At 37.3% G+C, this 21,537-nt stretch overlaps 2 protein-coding genes across 4 annotated transcripts in view; both read right to left on the bottom strand.

The window, feature by feature from the left end:
• The window catches only part of tbc1d8b (TBC1 domain family member 8B), a 48,582-nt gene extending 35,222 nt beyond the window's left edge, over positions 1-13,360 (bottom strand). For both annotated transcript variants that reach the window (XM_039766286.1, XM_039766287.1), the window contains exons 1-2: positions 13,115-13,360; positions 1,589-1,699 (exon numbers count right to left, since the gene is read on the bottom strand). In XM_039766286.1, coding sequence (XP_039622220.1) covers positions 1,589-1,699; positions 13,115-13,241 — 238 coding nt within the window. In that variant the 5' untranslated portion in view covers positions 13,242-13,360. The remainder of the gene's footprint in view (positions 1-1,588; positions 1,700-13,114) is intronic.
• Positions 13,361-19,400: 6,040 nt separating this feature from the next.
• The window catches only part of LOC120537381 (E3 ubiquitin-protein ligase RNF128), a 74,964-nt gene continuing 72,827 nt past the window's right edge, over positions 19,401-21,537 (bottom strand). For both annotated transcript variants that reach the window (XM_039766285.1, XM_039766283.1), the window contains exon 7: positions 19,401-20,470. In XM_039766285.1, the coding sequence (XP_039622219.1) occupies positions 20,385-20,470 (86 nt within the window). In that variant the 3' untranslated portion in view covers positions 19,401-20,384. The remainder of the gene's footprint in view (positions 20,471-21,537) is intronic.

Here is a 21,537-nt window from a genome sequence, read left to right as displayed (position 1 = left end):
AACACAACAAAATTTTTAAGTTTATAGAGAAAAATAAGATGACAAAAATCTTGCATAACCCAAAATCCTGTTCATATCGACATATAGTTATTTAAAGACTGTACTCTTTAACTTGGCTGTACTACCCAATAACTTTAATTTAAGTTTTACATACAGTATACTTTTCTGAAAACAATCCTCTAGAAAGGATGACATCTAGCAATATATCTGGCAGTATTTTTCAGTTCTTTAGTAAAGTACACCTATTTCCATTTTAAGAAATGTTTTATAATGTGATAATTCCCTCATGATATCTGATTAATGATTTTTTTTTTTTTTATCAAAAGAGGGATAAACAGCAGAAACATGCCAATCTATAAATGGGCATAGCTATAAGCATAGGTTTAGGCAATGTAAAAATCTAGTTGAGGGTATTCAAACTCAGTTTTACTGAAGGCTAGAAGTTATAACAGCTGGGGCTAGAATATATAAATAAACAACTACCAACAGATTTGTACAAATAAGACACACGGATGCCTCTCTGTTCATTATAATCATATATTATGAATCACATATACCTTGAAATATTCTTCTCTCTTTCTCAGATTTTCTTTTCTTAGACATTGCAGTGGTCTGGGAAAGCTACCAGCAGCCATGTAACCAAAATCAACATTGAGTGAAGAACGTACATCAGTGGATATATGTGAATGAGAACTGCAATCTGGGCCCTTGCTAGAATTTGTAGCTAAGGCAAAGTACATCTGTTTACACCTACTGGCATGCATCATGAACAGATGGCACTTAATCACATTAAAAACAGTTGTAAATAAGGTGATGGATCACAGTCATGCAGACCACATTTGGAGCTAATCAGAAATGGATAGTGATCAACATTAACATGATTGGATATTCAAATGTGTTTTCTGTCCACATACAACAAACAAGTTGGGACAGCATAGCAGCAGCAGCTGAAGTTGGTATACTATGAGACTGTTTCATCTTTGGCAGCATGACATGTTACCTTCTTGTCATGTTTTCTTGTAGGGTCATTACAAGTAGTCAGTTTCCATTTCAACTACAAGTCAGCAGCTGCAGCATGTTGTGCTGTGCAGATACAGTAAGCCCAAATAGACCAAAGACATATACATACATATACTGTACATATATGAAACAAAGGGGGGGGGGTCTTTGAGTAAGTTAACAGTCAACATGGGCCTTATGTAACATGTTTTAAAGAGTAATGAAGTAGGCTGCTTTAATATAGTCCAAGAGCCCCCAGATATTAAGTCTGACAGTGCTACTCTAGTTAATCTGTTAATGCTGATGACAATAAGAAGGGAAGCAACAAGAGCAATTCTAACACTTCAATATACTTATTGACAAAAAAAAGTCACCATCATAAAAGTAATTTTTCCAATTAGAAATCAATTCAAATCAATCAATTAGAAAAACAAGCACTAGTGTAAATGAACTTCCTGACACTTCTATTTACTTGGACAAAACTTTCTGTTAATGTTGAGAAAAAAAGTATATAACCAACAACATGTCAGGACGACATCATATCCCTTAAGCACATCTTCATTAACTTTGACAACGTAGCTTAACTTACCACAAGCAATGGACCAGTAGACTTGGGAGTCAGGTGTTTGATGTAGAATGCGATATGGTGCAACTTTGGCTGTCGAATCCATCACTGCATCCAGTGTGCCAACAAGAAGACCTGTTGGACCAATTACAAGAAATACCTAAAGCCTCCAGATATGATAGACTTTGTACATTTTTAGAAAATAAATAAAATAACCATTTTTTCCACTCACAAAAAGAAGAAAACTAAAATATCACTTTGATGGTATAATTAACACGGAAGCTATTAAGGCAAATCAAACAACCACTTGTCTATTGCAGCAGCTGGCAGCAAGACATGACAACCATAATTACACATACGATCAGAAGAAGCAAGTATTAAGACTATAAATGCAGCAAACTAGGTATAGCTGATAAAGAAGATTTATACCATTTTCACACATTTCAGATGCAAAATATAATCAAATGTATTATTTATTAATAAAGTAAAGCAGATTAATTTGTATACAATGATGTTGCAGACATGGTAAAAAGAATTTAAAAATACTAGGTTTAGGCTAAGGAGTCACTATGGAAGAGATGAAAGGTCCTTGTCAGATATGTACATCTTAAAGCATACAGGAATTCATTTAGAACTGTGCCAAAGATACAGTTTTTACAAAATATATGATTTCACATTCATCTGCTTTTTGCATTGATAGAACAGGTAAAATGCAGCCTCTTACACCCTAAGTGGCCCAGTACCAGGGCAAGTGATCATTTAAAAATCTTTTGCTATATCATACAGATGAGTTCACACACCGACATAAACAATACCTCGTTTGCAAGCGATGGGTGTCAACTTCACACTTCTGGCAATGAAATTGTTACAATATTTATGGTTGACTTTTAATCTAGAATGAATTATTGTAAAACATATCCAAGCACATTATTGTATGATGCATCAATCATGAGATATTCTCCAAAAAAGAGGAGACACGAGGCCACCTTTGGCAAACACAACCTCACATTTTCGAGTCATTAGCTCAGACTCAGTAAGTCATACACTTGCAAAGTTCATACCACTGGATGGCAGCAGCTGTGGCATCTTCAATGATATGTAGATGTCCATATATGAAAGTAATTAGACACAACTGAGGGCATGCATAATGAACTATAAGTCTCTCAAAGACACACGACGCCTCAGCACATAAAGAGTAGTAGATCATTGAAGGTCATCATTAAGCACCATTTTCACTTATTTTTCCAGAAAAAATGGCTTCAAGTCAGCCAAAACGCACTGTGAGTGAGTTTTTGGGGGCAATCTCAGAAAACATTGATAAAGACCTGGTTGATTTTGAAATCTGACACAGGCAGTAGTTCAGAAAGAGAGTTTTGTTAGTAAGTAAACTTGATAAAGTGCTACTTTACGTAATTCATATTTAGCATCATTTTGATTGGTATATCGTTGTTACTCGAAATTATATTTGTATTTAGTATCGTTTTGATCGGTATAGATCATTGTTACTCAAAATTATTTTGTACATTATGTGTACCTGTATGTATATTACATTGCATCTCAATTTATTAATGTTGAATGAAATTGTCAACACAAAGGTGTTTATATTTTTTTACATAAAACTGTATATATATATATATATATATATATATATATATATATATATATATATATATATATATATATATATATATATATACAGTAATCCTCTTCGATCGCGGGGGTTGCGTTCCTGAACCCCCGCGATAGGTGAAAATCCGCGAAGTAGAAACCATATGTTTGTATGGTTATTTTTATATATTTTAACCCTTATAAACTCTCCCACACTGTTAACATTATTAGAGCCCTCTAGACATGAAATAACACCATTTAGTCAAAAGTTTAAACTGTGCTCCATAACAAGACAGAGATGACAGTTCTTTCTCACAATTAAAAGAATGCAAACATATCTTCCTCTTTAAAGAATGTGTGTCAGGAGCAGAGAATGTCAGAGAGAGAGAGAAAAGTAAACAATCAAAAAATCAATACATGCTTTTGGGCTTTTAAGTATGCTGAAGCACCGCGATAAAGCGGCATTTTTTAGAGGAGTGCCCATATCCTCTAGGCAAAAAGCCTCTGTGCAAACAGCCCCTCTGCTCACACCCCCTCCGTCAGGCGCAGAGAGAGTGAGAGAGACAGAGAAAAGCAAACAATCAAGCACTGCACGGGAAGCATATCGTATATCATTGAGGAGATTTATTTAATACGTAATACATGCTCTGATTGGGTAGCTTCTAAGCCATCCGCCAATAGTGTTCCTTGTATGAAATCAACTGGGCAAACAAACTGAGGAAGCATGTTTCATAAATTAAAAGACCCATTGTCTGCAGAAATCCGCGAACCAGCAAAAAATCCGTGATATATATTTAGATATGCTTACATTTAAAATCCGCGATGGAGTGAAGCCGCGAAAGTCGAAGCGCGATATAGCGAGGGATCACTGTATACTAGCAAAATACCCGTGCTTCACAGCGGAGAAGTAGTGTGTTAAAGAAGTTATGAAAAAGAAAATGAAACATTTTAAAAATAACGCAACATAATTGTCAATGTAATTGTTGTGTGACTGTTATGAGTGTTGCTGTCATCAAGGACTTGATTATTATCATTTCTTTCAATCAGGTTCGTATTTGGAGGATGTGTTGTGTTCAAGTTACATCCCGTGTTTGTCAACCGTTGTAAAGATAACAGGTTTCATTCATCGAAGTGTTCACTACCCAAATCGGTACTCATGAATCTAAGATGTTTAACAGGCATTCCCAGTATTTAGTTGTGGATTTGCCTGCGAATATTTAGCGGCAGCGTGTCTATGAACTTAATTTAAACTTAAGCTTTACACCTTGCATCCTATTGATATGTCTACAAAGGCTTGTTTAGCTTCAGAGGGTTGTTCCTTTCTTACTGCATCAATAAGCAGCTCGTCTTCCTCTTTTTCTGAGACATCACACACTGTATGCACGGGTTTACCTTTCCCAGACCTGCAAACTTTAGCGAAGTGGTTCAATTTACCACATTTTTTACACTGTCTTCCTTTAGCTAGACATTGACTTTTTCCACCGTGTGCTTTGTTTCCGCAGTAGCTGCACTTATGAATATGCTTGTATGCGTCACTCGCTTCATATTCTTTTGCTGCCTTCTCAATTGTGTAATGCGTTTTTTGTTCAGCGCTCTTTGGAGCTCTTGCTTGTTGTCTGCGTACTGCGTTCACAGTCAGTTCACGTGAGCCGCTCGGAGTACATACATCGAAGGTTCTCAGCTGAGGTTGTGCTATCTCGTGCGATCTTGCGATGTCCACGGCTATATTTAATGTTAGCTCAGACCCGGCACTTAAAAGTTTCTCTCGCACTTTTGCTGAGTTTGTGCCAAACACTATTCTATCCCTGACCATCTCATCTACGTTTGCATGAGCACAGTTCTTCACCAGCAATTTTAACTCAAAGTAATCAAAAGTCTTGTTTATACCTTGCGTCTTCTCACTAAACTTGTATCTTGTGAATATCATATTCATCTTAGGCATAACAAACGCCTTGTACCGGCAGTGTGTCTATTGGATTGCTGCTGACGGACGGCCTTATATGGGCAGGCACACAATTACATGGGAGGCGTGAGTATGGGGGATGCAATATAGGCAGGCAGGCAGCCAACTACGTGGGAGGCATGGTGATGGGGGACGCAACTCCGCCTCACACGGCGACCAAGCTGCAGGCTATGGCAGTATATATGTACGTAAGTAGGATTCAGTTATGACCATTACGCATAGAATTTCGAAACGAAACCTGCTTAACTTTTGTAAGTAAGCTGTAAGGAATGAGCCTGCCAAATTTCAGCCTTCTATCTACATGGGAAGTTGGAGAATTAGTGATGAGTCAGTGAGTCAGTCAGTCAGTCAGTGAGGGCTTTGCCTTTTATTAGTATAGATATATATATATATATATATATATATATATATATATATATATATATTTATGAACCTCGCCTTGCAGTTCTCCCCGTGTCTGCGTGGGTTTCCTCTGGGTACTCCGGTTTCCTCCCACAGTCCAAAAACATGCAGGTTAGGTGCACTGGCGATTCTAAATTGTTCCTAGTGTGTACTTGGCGTGTTGGTGTGTGTGTGTGCGCCCTGCGTTGGGCTGGTGCCCTGCCCAGGGTTTGTTTCCTGCCTTGTGTTGGCTGGGATTGGCTCCAGCAGACCCCTGCGACCCTGTAGTTAGGATATAGCGGGTTGGATAATGGATGAATGGATATATTTATGAGCATTACTGTTTTTATTTATATATGTGAGTATGTATAGTTGTTGTTACTGTGTTGTCTTTGTCATTACCCTTTTACAGTTTATTGCATTTTTAAAATGTATAAAATTTGCAATTTATAAAGTTGATGGTTGCACAGAGACCAGCTTGTTGAGGACTGGAAGCCTCCACAGAAAAAAAGTTTAGTACTATCCTCGCTCAAATCTGGCCATGGTGAATGACCATCAACATCTAGCAAAATAAGAACCAGCTTACTCATGAACACATCATACCCAGCCAGAAGTACAGGCACAACTCTTCCCTCAACTCCAAAGTCCAGCCACTTACCAACAACCTCACAACCCAGGAAGGGCACAAAAAAAGACCTGCAGAGCTGCTGGTCAACCTGATGAAATGTGGCACTTGACGATAGGGGAGGGGCACCCATGGTGCCAAATGCTGTAACTATTTATTTCTCTATGTTATCAACATAAAACTTTAGACAGGTACGGTTCACATGTCTGAGAACAGCTCAGAGGTGAACAAACTGCCCTGGCATTACCTGAGACATGAGATATACTGTATCAGAAAACAAAATTTTGAAAATAAATTACAGTTAATGCCTATTTTTTTCCTAATGCAGCAGCAGTTTCTAAGTAAACAAATGTTTAAATTTGACACAAACATATGAGAAGTTATCTGTCAGGCTTTAGTGAAAAATTGACTGTAAGACCTTTACTTTCTGAATAATAAGGCTTTAATTTGGGTACCCCCCTATCTCACTCGGGCAGAGATTACTGAAAAATGCCCCCAGGGTGTAAGAGTTATTATTTGTTTTTTTTAACTATATTAAATGTTATCACATAAATGCACAAAGAAGTTGGTGAACATATTTCTGTTTTCTTCAGGTTTTAGTCAAAAATTTACTGTAATGCCTTTATTTTTTTAATAATAAGGCTTTATTGTTGGTACCCCCAACTGCAGGCAGAAATTGCTGAAAAATGTCCCCATGGTGTAGGAGTGTTTTTAAATATAGTACATATTACCACATACATGCACAAAGAAGTTGGTCAACTTATTTCTGTCATACAGCAGCCATCCTCGTTTTACTAAATTTCAGCTATTGCCATCAGGCTTCAGATTTAGGTTTCCGAGAGTAAAGATCAACATATTTAAGAACTCTTTTACTCCCAGAGCTATACAAATTTTGAATTCTGCTACTTGTAGAGTTGCTACTAAATTCTGAATTACTTTTTTGTGTAGTGTTTAAGGTAATTATTCTTCCTTGTACTAATCTTAAGTGTGTATACTCATGATAATACTAGTTTTCGGTTGCTGTGGCTTTGCTTATTTTTTGTACCCATGTAATAGTGCCTTATGTTATGTACTTCCTGCTGCAAACAAATTGCCTTCTGGGATAATAAAGTCTACCGAACTCTAAACCCAGAGCCATTTCACTTGTAAAAACCTGTGGAATAAGCATAGGAAGTTCACTACATTTCAGTGATCGCTGCTCACACGTACACTACCTACTGCATATCCTGAGTGCAGCTGAAGTGATGTTCACGTTATAAAACACATGAAAAACCAGGCTATAATTATAGCAGTAACACAATTCCAAAGAATGACCAGCCCATAATGACAAAGATGAAATTACTGCAGTTGAAAATCCTGACTGATGGACAAGCACAAAAAAATTTGTGCAGATGTTGACAGGATTTTTATTCTGTCGATTGGAAATTAAACTCCAGCATTCAGAAAATGACTGCACCCCATGATATGGAATGCAATTATGTTTCCAACATGAGTTTAAGAAAAAGAAAAATGTAAATGTATCTTGTGATTTCGTACATTTCACAAATTTCATTAATGATGTTTATTTATTAGCAACAATATATATTAAACTGTAATAGCTGCTATAATTCACATGTTTCTTGTTGTAACTGGTCAAGATGAAGGAAACTTTATTCAATCCAGTTCCATTTATTATTTATTTAAATAATAAACATTACAATATTTAAGTACATAAACATTCAGGGTAGCATTCCACAACTAAAAGCTAATGAGAAAGGGTTTATACCACTTAATATACTTTTTAAAAGTGCTTCAGCTAAGCTTCAACAAGTAATTTGCATGCATTCAAAATCTGCTGCTGTTCTGAATTTCCTGCCATTCTTTGTTCATCACAGAACACACACTACACTCTTATTGAATATCATATCTTCAACATATATTTCATTGAACAATAGCACTGCCAGAGGACTAAGGGTGTGTGTCATGACAATATGCATGTGTACAATGTTAGAGAACTGAAACAAAGGAGCAGAAGCAACTGGCCCTGCTAAAGAGGACAATTCTGTGACAAAGTATTTACAGTGCAGGTGTAAAACTCACTACTCCTTTGTCAAAACTGCTTAGTGTTAAGAACAAAAGGAGGCATTATGTGTTTTAACTTCTCAGACAAAGACTAACCACAACTCTTTTATCCAATTTTAATGAAGTGTGGTTTCATTGATTTAAAATAATACTAATTCGATTTCTGTCTATACATGTTCTGAAACTGGTGGGCATGGTAGTGCCGTGGTTATCACTGCTGTCTAATGGCTCCAGCATCCTAGATTATTCTCCCACATCCCCATAATCGTGTGTGTGTTAGGCTAATTGGTGACCCAAAACTGGCCCCTATGTCAGAGTGAGTGTGGGTGTGTGACTGTGTGAGACCCACAGAGAACTGGCATCACATACAGTATATGACCCTGAAATACATTAAGTGGGCTACAAAATGTTATATTATGCTCATTTCTCTTTTAAAAAACAAGTGAGTGGGGGGAGTATCGGCCTACTTTAACAGGAGCAAACCCAGGATGTGATGTCAGTGGATCACAGGGCATGCTAGTATGCATCCAGAGTAAGCTAAAGCCAGTTAAGTACAGAGGGTCCTCGGGCTACAACGTCTCGACATACAACGTTTCGAGTTTACAACGCTCACTCCTATAAAAACTTTTAAAAAATTGAGACGTAAGATGGAATAAATGTAAGGATTTTTTTTTTAACACTAATTTTTTCTGCTACTACAGTACAGTGTACATTATAGTATATTTATGTCCTTTTCCTTTTTCTGTGGCTTAGTTGTGTTTTTATGTTCTAGATGATGATTTTGAAAATGTGTTAGGATAGGTAAATGACTTAGGCTAGGGTGTGTTTCGACTTACACCAAAATTCGGGTTACATCACTGTTGTAGGAACGGAACTGTGTCGTAATCCGAGGATCCCCTGTATTGTCAATAAACCTAACATCATGTTTTTAAACCAAGAGAGGAAAGCTACACGAACACAGTGAGAATATACAAAGACAAACTATACAGAAGTCACAACAGGCCCACCTGCTGTAGTCAGAGGGACAATAGGTCAGCTAGCCTCATTAGAAAAAGTCTTCAGACTATCATGGATAACACTGTTACTGTGAGGAAGTCTCTTTTTGGATTTGTTAATTTGGCAACTTTAGTATAATCAAGAAATCTAAGGTGTAAATGATTATGTTTGCTCCACTTTGCCCTGGACATTCTAGTGTAAAAAGTAGAATACTTTATGTTTCTTGGTACTAAAACAAAGTAAAATATTTGCTTTCTTGGAAAGCTCTTGAAAAACAAAGCAAAAAAGATGAAGGCTGGATCAATATTATTTACATTCTACATGTATTACCTTGTTTTAGTAAAAGCAAGAAGTCAGAGCCTTAAATAAACATCAAGGATAAAAGCAAGGCTCAGAGTAGGTAAAAATGGTACAAAAACAGCAAATTAAAAAGCGCTAGCCTCACATTGTCTCATACCATTAGGAAAGAATCTAGGAATCCCTTGGGAAAATGCTGGGAAGATCAAACAGCAGAGTCCTCAATCCACCCCCGCAATACGTGCATATTCAAGCTTATGCAGAATGGGAAGAGTAAGGTGAGGGACTGAATGTCTGCGTGAAGCACTCATACTGTATAAGCAAACTAGTGATAAAAAGGTAGAAAGGCAAAAGAAACCAAACCATGGTGGCTCACAAATGTCAGATATTCTAGGCTCTATTATTAAACAGTTGTAACTAAAATAGCACCTGATCAGAAGGGTAACGTGAACAATCTCAGAATAGAATGGCATCAAATTACAATCAAAGAACAAATGAATGCATGCATACATAAACAGAAGCCTTTCATAGCAAAGAGCACTGCATCTTTGGAAAAAAAATCTTTCTGATAAAAAAGGCTAAAATAATCTGCACTCTGAATCTATTTTCACTAATTCTGTCAATTAAACTGGTATTCATGACCTGCATTTCCCTCGTTTGAAGAGGTGGGCCATTGCTTTCAAGGGTGTCTGCATTTTCCCAAATGCAAGGATCATATGAGCAAATGAACACAGCACCACAATACAGAGTCAAATACATGCATCATGCTTCCAAGATAGATTGTTCATCTCCTCACGTAAGACATGAAAGCCAATCTGTGCCAAAAGAATTTCCAATAATGAGAATATATAATAAAAGCCACCAATTTACAAGTGTAATAGAAACTACATATTTTTTTTTTAAACACACACTTTCCATCCTGGTGAAATATTAAACATGATTAAAATAATAGAACAGTTAGTGCTTCTCAAGGCATTGCAATAAGCTTTTGTAAAAGAAAACAATCAGCATTGCCAAGACTTTGTTATGCTCCTTCCTGATCCCCATACATCTCACAGGTCTAAAAACTACACTCCTAGGGCTTCATCTGTCCGTACACTGAGTTGTACAGTAGTGGAATTCACATCTTTACACCTGCAGTCTTTAGTATTTGAGCCAGAGCCTGTCAGTAACCTGTGACACATGATCCTATTGAATATTTATGGATTTTATCAGATACGTACTGGTTACTGTATAGTTTGCAATAAGCACCTCACAGTTTCTATGATCTTCAAAACTGACTGTATCATTTTAGGTAACTAATGTCATCTTGCACATAATGGCAATCTGTTGAAAAATTCATAGATCTATAAACCATTACCTCACGACTTTAGGTATAATGGATCTTAAAGACATGGCTTCATATTATAATGTGATCAATTTAAGATTAAAAAACCTTTCATTATAATTTAGATTTGTGTGCTATCAGATTTTATGCAGTTTGTCCTCTTTTCCATGTTTCCCCATTTTCACATCTACATAGAAATCTTTGGATTTCACCTTCTACCTTCCTTACACATTAACCCGGTATATTCCACTACTGTTGACGCCACGATCTGCGACTTTCATTAAATCATTACACTTTTTGTTACTCGTCCATGAATGTTCTTGTGTTTTTCTCTTTTAGGTAGCATTCATAAGCAAAGCTCCTTTTTAAATGTTCCAAAATAAACTTTTATAAGTGTCTGGCATAACAATGGATTGTCCATCTCTCTATCAATCTTTTCTCTCATCGTCTTCAATTTACCATTTGCAGGCTTGGCACTAAAAAAACCCACTTTTGGCTCAGATTCTGAAAAAGAGCAGCACAAAACGAACTCATGTTTTGCCTTTCTGCCAGCCATCACTGCCCTCAGTAAGCAAACAAAACAGAGAGATATATTTCGTAAACATAAAGAAGATATAAAAGAACCTCAAACAAGGGCTGACTAAGAGACAAATGCAGGAAGATACGTAGCATTAAGAACAAAGGGAGAGAGAGAGAGAATTCAAATTCAATCTGGAAACACACAATGTACCTCATTGGATTCTGAAATAAAAAGATATTAGATTTCAAATAGATCTCAAACATACAATTGTAATGCAATAATGAAAAAGACCAGGAAAGGAGAAAGACATCCTGACCAAGCATCAGACTCCATGACCACATTCTGACCTACAAACCCAGGAAAAACAGAAAGACATGAAGAGCAAGGAAGTACAAAGCAGGCAGTCACTGTGAGCACTGACATGGAGTTCTTTCCATCCTGCCCTAATTACCAAGGAATTATTCCAACTGAATTAAAAAATTATATTAAAAAAACAAAGAGAAACTGAAAACAGTATAGCAAAATAATTAAGGTCCAGAACTTGCCCTGCAGAAAAGACTAACCTGTCATAAGACTGAGGGAGAGCAACCACACTGGAGGATCATTATTGATAGTAACATACTCAGACAAGCTCAGTTTTGTTTTGTTTTGTTTAATTTTAATTTATCTATCAGTTAGGCTTTGCATAATCATCATTGGTATTACATTATTAAAGCTGTGGAAACATTAAAGCTTCTTGAACTTTGGGTAAAAAATGGTTAAAAACTGAAATCAAAATGCAAATCCTAGTAAACCTCCTGGTGTTCCTGATGTATACCTATGCATGACTCTGCTATGGAAAACATTACTTTTCTGATATATGTATGTTCTTCAGAGCCTTAGTTTTGTCTACATTTTATTAAATATCACAAGATATCTTACCCTCTGGCTCACTGTCACACATATCCATCAGGCCATCTCAAACTCTGGTATAATTTCGCAAAATTCAACATGTAATTAGTTAGGGTCTCACTATCACATTCATTTGTCAACCAGTATTTTATAACTCTTCTATTAATCTGTGACTTAGCTTCTGCAGTTCAGTGTGATATACATAGGCAGTTTCTTCTATGTCTGCTTCAAAGATCTGTTTTCACCCAGGATTAAAGCACCATCTGAATATTTTTTTTTTGCTTTCATAAACTATTGTTTGTCTACTGTGAGGCTTCCTCAGTATCATAAGGCGATGTTTGATTGCATGTAAAGACTGACATCTTCAATTCTATGTCTATGCCAGTCATTTTTGCTTCTATGTTATCAGTTATTCACCTGTTGTCTGTACTTTCCCGACCAACGATTTGTTAAGCTCAAAGTATTATGTGTATTTAATACTCGACATTAGGGTAAATGATAGGTCTGATTGTATTTAAAGTGTAAATTAATAATTTAGCTTTGGACGCCTTGACATAATGAAAAATCAGATATGGAAACAATACTCGTCTCTTCTAACAGAGAACTACGATTCTCTTCAGACCAAAACATAATAACTTCGTACGATTCTCATATATATCCACTGTCCTAACGCATCTGTCATCTACTGACTGCTGTCACCTTCACAACTGTCACCTCCCTGAGATTTACAACCTGTCAAGCATGCGTCCCATTCATCGTCATTCGTCTTATACTAGTTCACCTAGCAGGTCGCCAAGGTGCAGATGTGTATTGACATACATCTAATGTCAGGATATACGTTCTAATGCCCCAGGCTGCGCACCCCCGCAGTATATCCGTACCTGCAAATCGACCTCCTCCGTCACCATATCCCCGTCGCCGCTGCAGTACGAAGTATTCATTGGACTTCTCCGTCACCCAGAGCTTCAAGGCGTTTTTAAGCAGCACTTCCTCCGGTTTCAACCACATTTTTACAGTTCCTCTACCTTCAGTTCGTACACCGCGGCATTCACCGCTATGCCCACCTACTCTCCATGGTTCTTACTGTTGACAGTTGAATTTTTGCCCACGTAAGCAACGATTGTGCCAAGGAGATTAGTCGTCTGGGAAATGAAGTCCTACAGGCATATCCCGCGCAAAAGGTGTGGCGGTCACGCGGCGCGCACACGCGCATTTGGACTACATATCCCACAATCCCTAACCGCGAACGTGCGCGTTACTCACAATGGAAGGAACCGCACTCCATGCTAAAGTGTTGCAATTTAAAATGTTTTTTTCACCTCTCTGGACATATGTATGTAGAATATGAGGTTTGGTTTCATGAAAGTGTTGCGTTCTGCTTATTAACATAGCAAGTAGTGCTGTCTAACTTTATAATTTTCAATAGAGCTACTAAATAATTACTGGAATACAATTAATACTGCAGTCACTTATTATGACTACAGCCTTCACGGCAAGTTTATATAACCGTTACCTGTGGAGTTTCAAAAAATAAAAGAAATGTTTGTGTATATGCGTGTCTGTCCTGTTCATAGGTCTGTTATTTCTGTCATTCCATTTGTAGTAATAAAATGCTTTACATTTATCATTCCAACAGTTGGCACATCACAAACATTTATAGTAATGAATTTTACTACTATGCCATCTGTTGGAATGACAAATGCAATGCATTTTATTACTACAAGCATTACAGAATACACTCCAATAAACTTCACTGCAAACATAATTTCTGAGGTCTAATGCTGTTGATTACTTAAATTTCAACCTGTCTTCGACAGGTAGCACAGCTAATATATACTTGTATATACTGCTCAAACAAATTAAAGGAACACTTTGAAAACACATCAGATCTCAATGGGAAAAAATCATGCTGGATATCTGTACTGATATGGACTGGCTAATGTGTTAGGAACGAAAGGATGCCACATCATTTGATGGAAATGAAAATTATCAACCAACACAGAGCTGAATTCAAAGACACCCTGAAAATCAAAGTGAAAAAATGATGAGGCAGGCTAGTCCATTTTTCTCAAATTTCATTGCAACAACTCAAAACTGTACTCAGTACACATGCTTGTATGCATACTTGACAACATCTAATGTGACGATGGATGGTGTCCTGGGGGATCTCCTCCCAGATCTGGACCAGGGCATCACTGAGCTCCTGGACAGTCTGAGGTGCAACCTGGTGGTGTCAGATGGACTGAAACATAATGTCCCAGAGGTGTTCTATTGGATTTAGGTCAGTCAGTGGTATCAATTCCTTCATCCTCCAGGAACTGCCTGCATGCTCTTGCTACATGACGGCGGGCATTGTCGTGCACCAGAAGGAACCCAGCACTCACTGCACTAGCATAGGGTCTCATAATGTGTCCAAGGATTTCATCCTGATACCTAATGGCAGTCAAGGTGCTGATGTCTAGCCTGTAGAGGTCTGTGCATCTCTCCATGGATATGCCTGTGCCAGTGGTGGGTTTGTAGGTTGCCAGTGGTGGACCTGCCAATTCTGGTATTCTATGGCAAATGCCAATCGAGCTCCATGGTGCCGGGCAGTGAGCACAGGGCCCACTAGAGGACGTTGGGCCCTCAGGCCACCCTCATGAAGTCTGTTTCTGATTGTTTGGTCAGAGACATTCACACCAGTGGCATGCTGTATGCCTTACTTACACTTTTGCAAATTCTGCATGTGGAAAAGACAATTCAGTCTAGCTAGAGATGTCCAAAGCTCTGCACTCTGGACCTTGCATTATACATCAGTGATGTTATGTGATATGCCCTGTCCTTTGCTCCTTTCTCGACATGCCCATTTCAAGGAAACCCTTGCTCTTTGTTTTCATTAAACATTCTCGCACTATGGTTAAGATTTGGATTGTGAGGGGGTTACTTTAATTAAAACAATGACAACTATTGAGCAGGGCCATTTTTAGCAGTTTGGGGGGGCCTATACAGTTTAGAAATGTGCAGGCCCCGGATGGGGGAGGGGTCGGGGGGCAGAGTCCCCCTTGAGCTCAGGAAGGTGTTCTAATAAAACGTCTGGAAAAGAACGATAAAATTTAGGATGAGGAGGGTATCGTGACACCCGATGTGAGGGACTGGCACAGATGGCTGCAGTGCCAGGGGCATGACAGGCCCACAGCCCGACAAAAAAAAAAAAAATTGTAAGTCGGGGTTGGGGCCCTACGCGGATGTGTAGTTCGCGTATGCCTAAGAACATCCCTGCTATTGAGTGAACTTGGCTTGTAGTAGGCATGTCTTGAAGTGGGGATGTCATCTAATTCTGCAGGCCGCAGCTAGGCCTTTTCAGGGTTTCCACTGTATAAATCATGTGATATAAGCACATAATCTGCTGCTTGGCAGTTCAACAGAACTCCTGAATGACAGAGCTCCAGAGGTTTGCATCTAGACCCTTGTCAGGAAAGGTGAGTACACCCCTACATTTACGTTACCTTAAATACCTAAAATTAGGATCATGTTCAAATTCTTAGAATATCATTAAAGAGGATCTTGTTTGACCCTGTCTTTTTTAAACTTCAGACACTCTATGTTTTAAAAGTGTTTTGTTATCACCATGTCTCGATCAAAAGACCTTTCTGAGACCTTCTGAAAGCACGTTATAGATGCCTAAGAGTCAGGGAAGGGATTTTAAAAGTTCTCCACACAACTGGAAATCAACTTTTCCACAGTCTGAAAGATCATCTACATTTTAAATAACGGCCAGCTTGTCTAGACCTGGCCACCCCAGCAAGTCCGACCCATGAGCAAAGCTCAAGATATGGAAAAGAAGTCTCTAAGAACCACACAATTTTATCATGGAACCTTTAGGTAGCTCTTGCCACTGTTGATGTCAAAGTGCATAAGTCTACCATTAGAAAGATACTGCACATGGGGTGCGCCAAGTTTAAAGGTTTGCTCTTCAGAGAGAACATCAGGGCAAAGCTAAAGTTTACCTATGAACACCAAGGCAAAAAGGGACTCATCAAAGAATGTGCTTTGGCCAAAAGTGGCAAAGATAGAGGTATTTGGCAACACTACAAGAAGATTTGTTTAGTCAAACCCAAAAACAGCATTTGACCAGAAGAGCCTGATACCAGCTATAAAGTATGGAGGTGCAAATGTTATGTTAGTGGCTGCTTTGCCACATCAGGGCCTAGGCAGCTTATCTTTACTGTACATTGATCCAGAGGGTGCTTGAAGATAATGTGAGATCATCTGTGAGAAGACTGACAATCAACCCAAACTGGAGCGAGCACTCACTCACTCACTCCCCACACAGCCTTCTGGGTGCAGGGGTTCTTTACTTCCAGACCACGTCACTACTTGATCTCAGCTTTGGGTCTGTTAACTTAGTAATCTGACAGAGGGCCTACCATTCTGTGCTCCTGCCAGGGCACAAGGTAAACTGTGACTTTCAAAAGTCACATCTTTTTTACCACTTCAATCATATCTTTAATACACGTTGAGATAAGCACTTCCATGATGACTGTTCTGTCATTAGCATTAATGATGATGACGTGGATTCTTTTATTTCTGTAATATGACCTATAGTTTCAGCACAGGTGTAGTCAGGTTTATGAATATTCAGGTTTATTTATTCTTTCTATATTTATATAGCATCGCAGAACTTTTTTTTTTTTTGTACCATTTGTTTATTTGTTGTGTTCTACATATACGTCTGCACTGGAGGAGCTGCTTTTAATCTCATTGTACATGTGTATAGTGACAATAAAAAAGGCATTCAGGCAATAATGTATATTTTTACACTGTTAACCTTTCTTTAGGGTTAACATTTCTGTTACAGGACTTTCACTTGATTACCATATTGCCAAAACTGAAAGAAATAACTATTTCTGGAACTTTTGTTAATGGATGAAAGAAACATGCTTTTTCATCTCTGCTCTTAATTGCCCATTTATATATGTTACTATGGTGCTTAAGGATTATTTTTCCTGTAATATTTTCCTTTCGGGTACAAGGTGGTTCATTGAATCGCTACATATTATTCACCCCAACTTTATATTTTGGATAAACAGCCACAAGCTACACCAATACACTCTGTCCACTGCTGGTGAGTTTAATTAGCAAGTACAGTAGTTTAGTAAGGTCTGGCGATGAAAAAGTACCAATTCATTTTTGGTTTTTCATAATAAGTATTTTTGTTTTATTTTTAAGTTGTTTACTACTGCAGAGTTCAAAAACACAACTTGAAACTCTTTATGCAATTAGCAAATACAGTCCAGGAACTCAGGAACTGAGTGTGAACTGGGCATTGGTCCATTGGAGCGGAAACACCAAACAATTCATCAGAGTAATTTGATTGTTTTCTAGTCAACTGAGACAAAGGAGGAAACCAACAAACAAAAACACACACACAACTGCAAAAACCTCATAAAAGGCATCCTAGATTAAGGTGGAGGGTAGCAGTACCCACTAAGGCACTCGAACAGAGGTACTGTCGACTTGCATAACACGTCTAATATGATTATTCTGGGAATGGAGAGAGTCCTTTTAGGCCAGATGGCTTTTTCTGGTTTCAGAATTGCTACGGTATTACAAATTCAGTTCATCTTCACATCATGCTGGCATTATGAATATTTACAAGGTTTCAAGGATATTCATAAAGTAGACAGGAGGATGAAATACTTCAAACAAGTTTGGTACAGAAGAAAAGTATAATCCAAGCACACTGAAAACAAAGAGTGGGAGGTTAAATGTATGCAAATCAAATACATTACCAAAAAAAAGTAAATAAGTAGTAGACCTATTTGTTTAAGTAACAGAATCTTTACTAGTATTAATTCTGTACTGCAGTGTTATAAGCAGACGTTTAAGGAATCCTTCAATGGGCAAGGCATACCTCAGTGAATTCACATAAAGTTTTGACATTACATGGCTTGAACTTTTCTTGAGTAGTGGTGTATAGTGTGTATGTGCTGAAGTCTGTCCGGTAAATCCTTCATAAAACCAGTAACCAGTAGAGTGGTACATTTAACAAAAAAAGCACTTCAGTCTTAGTTGAAAAAGTTAACAGCCTCTCTTATTCCATCAGATAGTTGTATGATGCCAACTACCAGAGCAAAACAAAATGTTGCAGTCCTGGCTGTCAAACAACCATTCTCTCCCACATTTTACAGAAAGATGCTCTGAACAAAAGGTTCAGAGGTTTATAAACTGTTTTCAGAAATGGAAGCGCTCCTGTTAAACCAGTTGGAGATGTGGCTTTAGGAAATGATTTGACCAAAGAGTTTGGCTAAAATCTTTCCAAAGACAGAAACCCAAAACACAAAAAACAAGAAAATCTGAAGGAGACTGCATAAGGCAGACAATTTTCTTTAGAAGATCATTTCCATAGTTGAAATGTTTAAAAATACAGTCTATGGATCACATCTATGCTACAGCCTATCTTCTTAAAAAGAACAAATCCAGAGTTATGCAATACAGCTGTGTTTAGGTACTGGCGCCTCGTAGCCAGAGACTTTAATGTGGGATTCCCAGGCCATCTGTAGAGTTCATACCTTCCAAAATTCTCCAAGGTGTTCTTTGGGTACTTCGATTTCCTACTGTGCTCCAAAGATGTACATTTTAGAGTAACTAGGACCTCTGAATAGCAGCCCAGTGTGAATGAATTACTAGATAAATTCTATTTCCTAGGAAAAGAAGACATTGCTGGTTACCAGCCTGATGTATAAATTGCTCACACCAAAATTAAAAGAACAGTACACATAACAATTTTATCACAAATTTATTTACATAATTTTCTAGAGTTTTAATATAAACTTTAATTATATGTACATATCCTCAGATTTTATTTAAAACAGAACATGAAATACTATTGATCCCACAATTCAATGTGTAAAATACTTTGAAGTACAACAAGACCAATGATTTGCAAATAACTCATAGAAAAGGTAGGTTCAGTTTGGTAGCCAAGTTAACAAAAAAAAAAAAAAAAAAAGAAGAACTGGAGTTGCAGAAAGAAAGGACACATAATAATACCACCTAAACCCATATTTTTAAAGTGCATACAATCCAGGATAAAATGTGATAGCAATTTGAGGTAAATTCCACAAAATGAGCTTCAAGTGGCTGTGAAAGGCAATTACAGCATTTTCAATGAACTTTAGGTGGACATGATTAAAAAGATAGCAACGTTTTAAACAAAAGGTCAACAAACAACTGTACCATACTTAAGAATCAAATAAAAAAGGTCTTTTTATACAACAAAAATATTTAATACTTTGAATTTTCAGGAGAGGGATATAAAACAATGCACGGTATAATCAGCAGAGGGCAGCACACAGCAGCAGTGTGCAAACAGAAAACAGTGGCGCATTTCTGGGGGTTTTGAACACAACCAGACTGCTTATCAGTTTAGTGATTAAGGTCATGTCTAATGGACAGAACAGGTTTTAAAAGTGAAAGTGCTTATGAGAAAAAAAAAAAAAGACTCCACAAGAGTCCACAAACACTACATTGTGCAATTGCAGTTTCAGCAATGCCTCCAGGTGTTATGTGCACATTCCCTCACGCACAAGTGATTTGCATGGCAAAGTCTCTCGGGGACTAGGAAATGCACAAGGCTTAGTGTTCTAAAATTGAATTCTGCTCCAAATTAAAAAACTTGCTGAGGCAAAGCAAGACGGGATATATATTTAAATATACACTTTGATGGGTATAGTTACCTAGTAAATTTAATTCCCAAAATATATTATTGCACTTGCTGCTTCAAAAAATATTACAAGTTCAACAAGAAAAACTGGTGGGTGTTTTTGTATTGTCATTCTCCTCACTTGAGTAGAGCTATAGAACAGCTCATGTATAATTACAAAATTTAAAACCTTTAAAAATAAGCTGCAATTATCAATCATTTAAAAATCATTTTAAATATACAGCAGAAAATTGAATCAATCTTTCAAGCCATTTTTATGATCTAAAAAGGTTGCAGGGCTTAAAATTTTCATTTTTGGCTTTGTGGCAAAAATGAAAATTGACTCTTCTCTTTCGCCTACAACATCTGACAGAAAAAGAAATAATAAAAAAGCTGCAGTTCATGATTCATTTATGAGCTGGTCCAAAACAAGCTGTCAGACGCGGCCTGGCAGAGCTCATAAGGCTTTACGTCTTAGCTTGACGAGATTTCTCATCTTCTTCAAAAGCAAAATTGTCATAGTGAGGCATAACATCTACTTGTATTGGTGTATCTGCAGGAAAGAAAAGGAAAATCTATTATGGTTAAGGTTGTATTGTTAAAATTAAAAACAAAAGAAAAAATATAGAACACCTCTGCAAAGAACATTTTCTCAAAACGTATCAAATATGAACCAAGGATCATTGCTGTAGGAATCGAGACATCTGTATTTGTTTAATACAATATCTCAGCATTTATTTTCTTTAAAGCTAAATGGCTTAAAAACAATGTACATATCACACAAATGTTTAATGTGAACATTGCCATGAGAGTCATAATTGAATGTATTGCTTAAATGTAGAAAGTTAAACGTAAACTGAATGTGCCTATTATGTTTTGTTTGCTTTACATGAATACATTTTGCTAGAGTAGGAAGTCTTTGCAGAAGAAGTCCTTTTTGTGTAGGATCTTTAAACACAATACTTTTTTTGTTTTTATATAGCACCCTCCACAGTAAGCGCCAAGAGGTAATCAAGCGTTACCCCAAATTACATGCAAGCACCTACCTATTGATCAAAAAGCACCCCAACATACTTTTCAGTAATTTAATAAGAAAAACAGAGATTGTCCAAATGCACCGGTTGGTTCTCAGGTATAGGCCATGCTGAGCAGCTTTTGTTCTACTCGACATCTGCTTTAATTAACAGCCCAAATTTGTGTGTGCCATATTTCCCCAGTTTCTAATTTTTTCATGCAAATTCAGAAGTTTAGAACTGGAATTGTTACAGTTTTACTTGAACGTGTTAAGCATTTGTGCGCTAGAAAGGGATGATTTCATTTTCTTGATCTTGCATATTAAGATCTTGGTGTCGTCATTTTTTTCTGTTTTGTGCCACTGAAGCCACTACTCCCCTTTATTAACCAAATGTTAAATTATATGCAAATATTGATTATTAACAAAAAGGTGCAATCATACCTCACAGTAAAGGTTTTAAAAACACACACACACACACACACACACACACACACATAAAACCTATAGCAAAATAAATAAAAATCACTCGACACACACTTAAGAAAATTAGATGTCCAAAAGAACTCAAAAAGCCCCCACACAACATACCATAAATATTACTACCT

The sequence above is a fragment of the Polypterus senegalus genome, chromosome 10 (assembly GCF_016835505.1).
Source record: "Polypterus senegalus isolate Bchr_013 chromosome 10, ASM1683550v1, whole genome shotgun sequence".
NCBI lineage: Eukaryota > Metazoa > Chordata > Cladistia > Polypteriformes > Polypteridae > Polypterus > Polypterus senegalus.
This window is presented reverse-complemented; position numbering and strand designations above follow the sequence as displayed.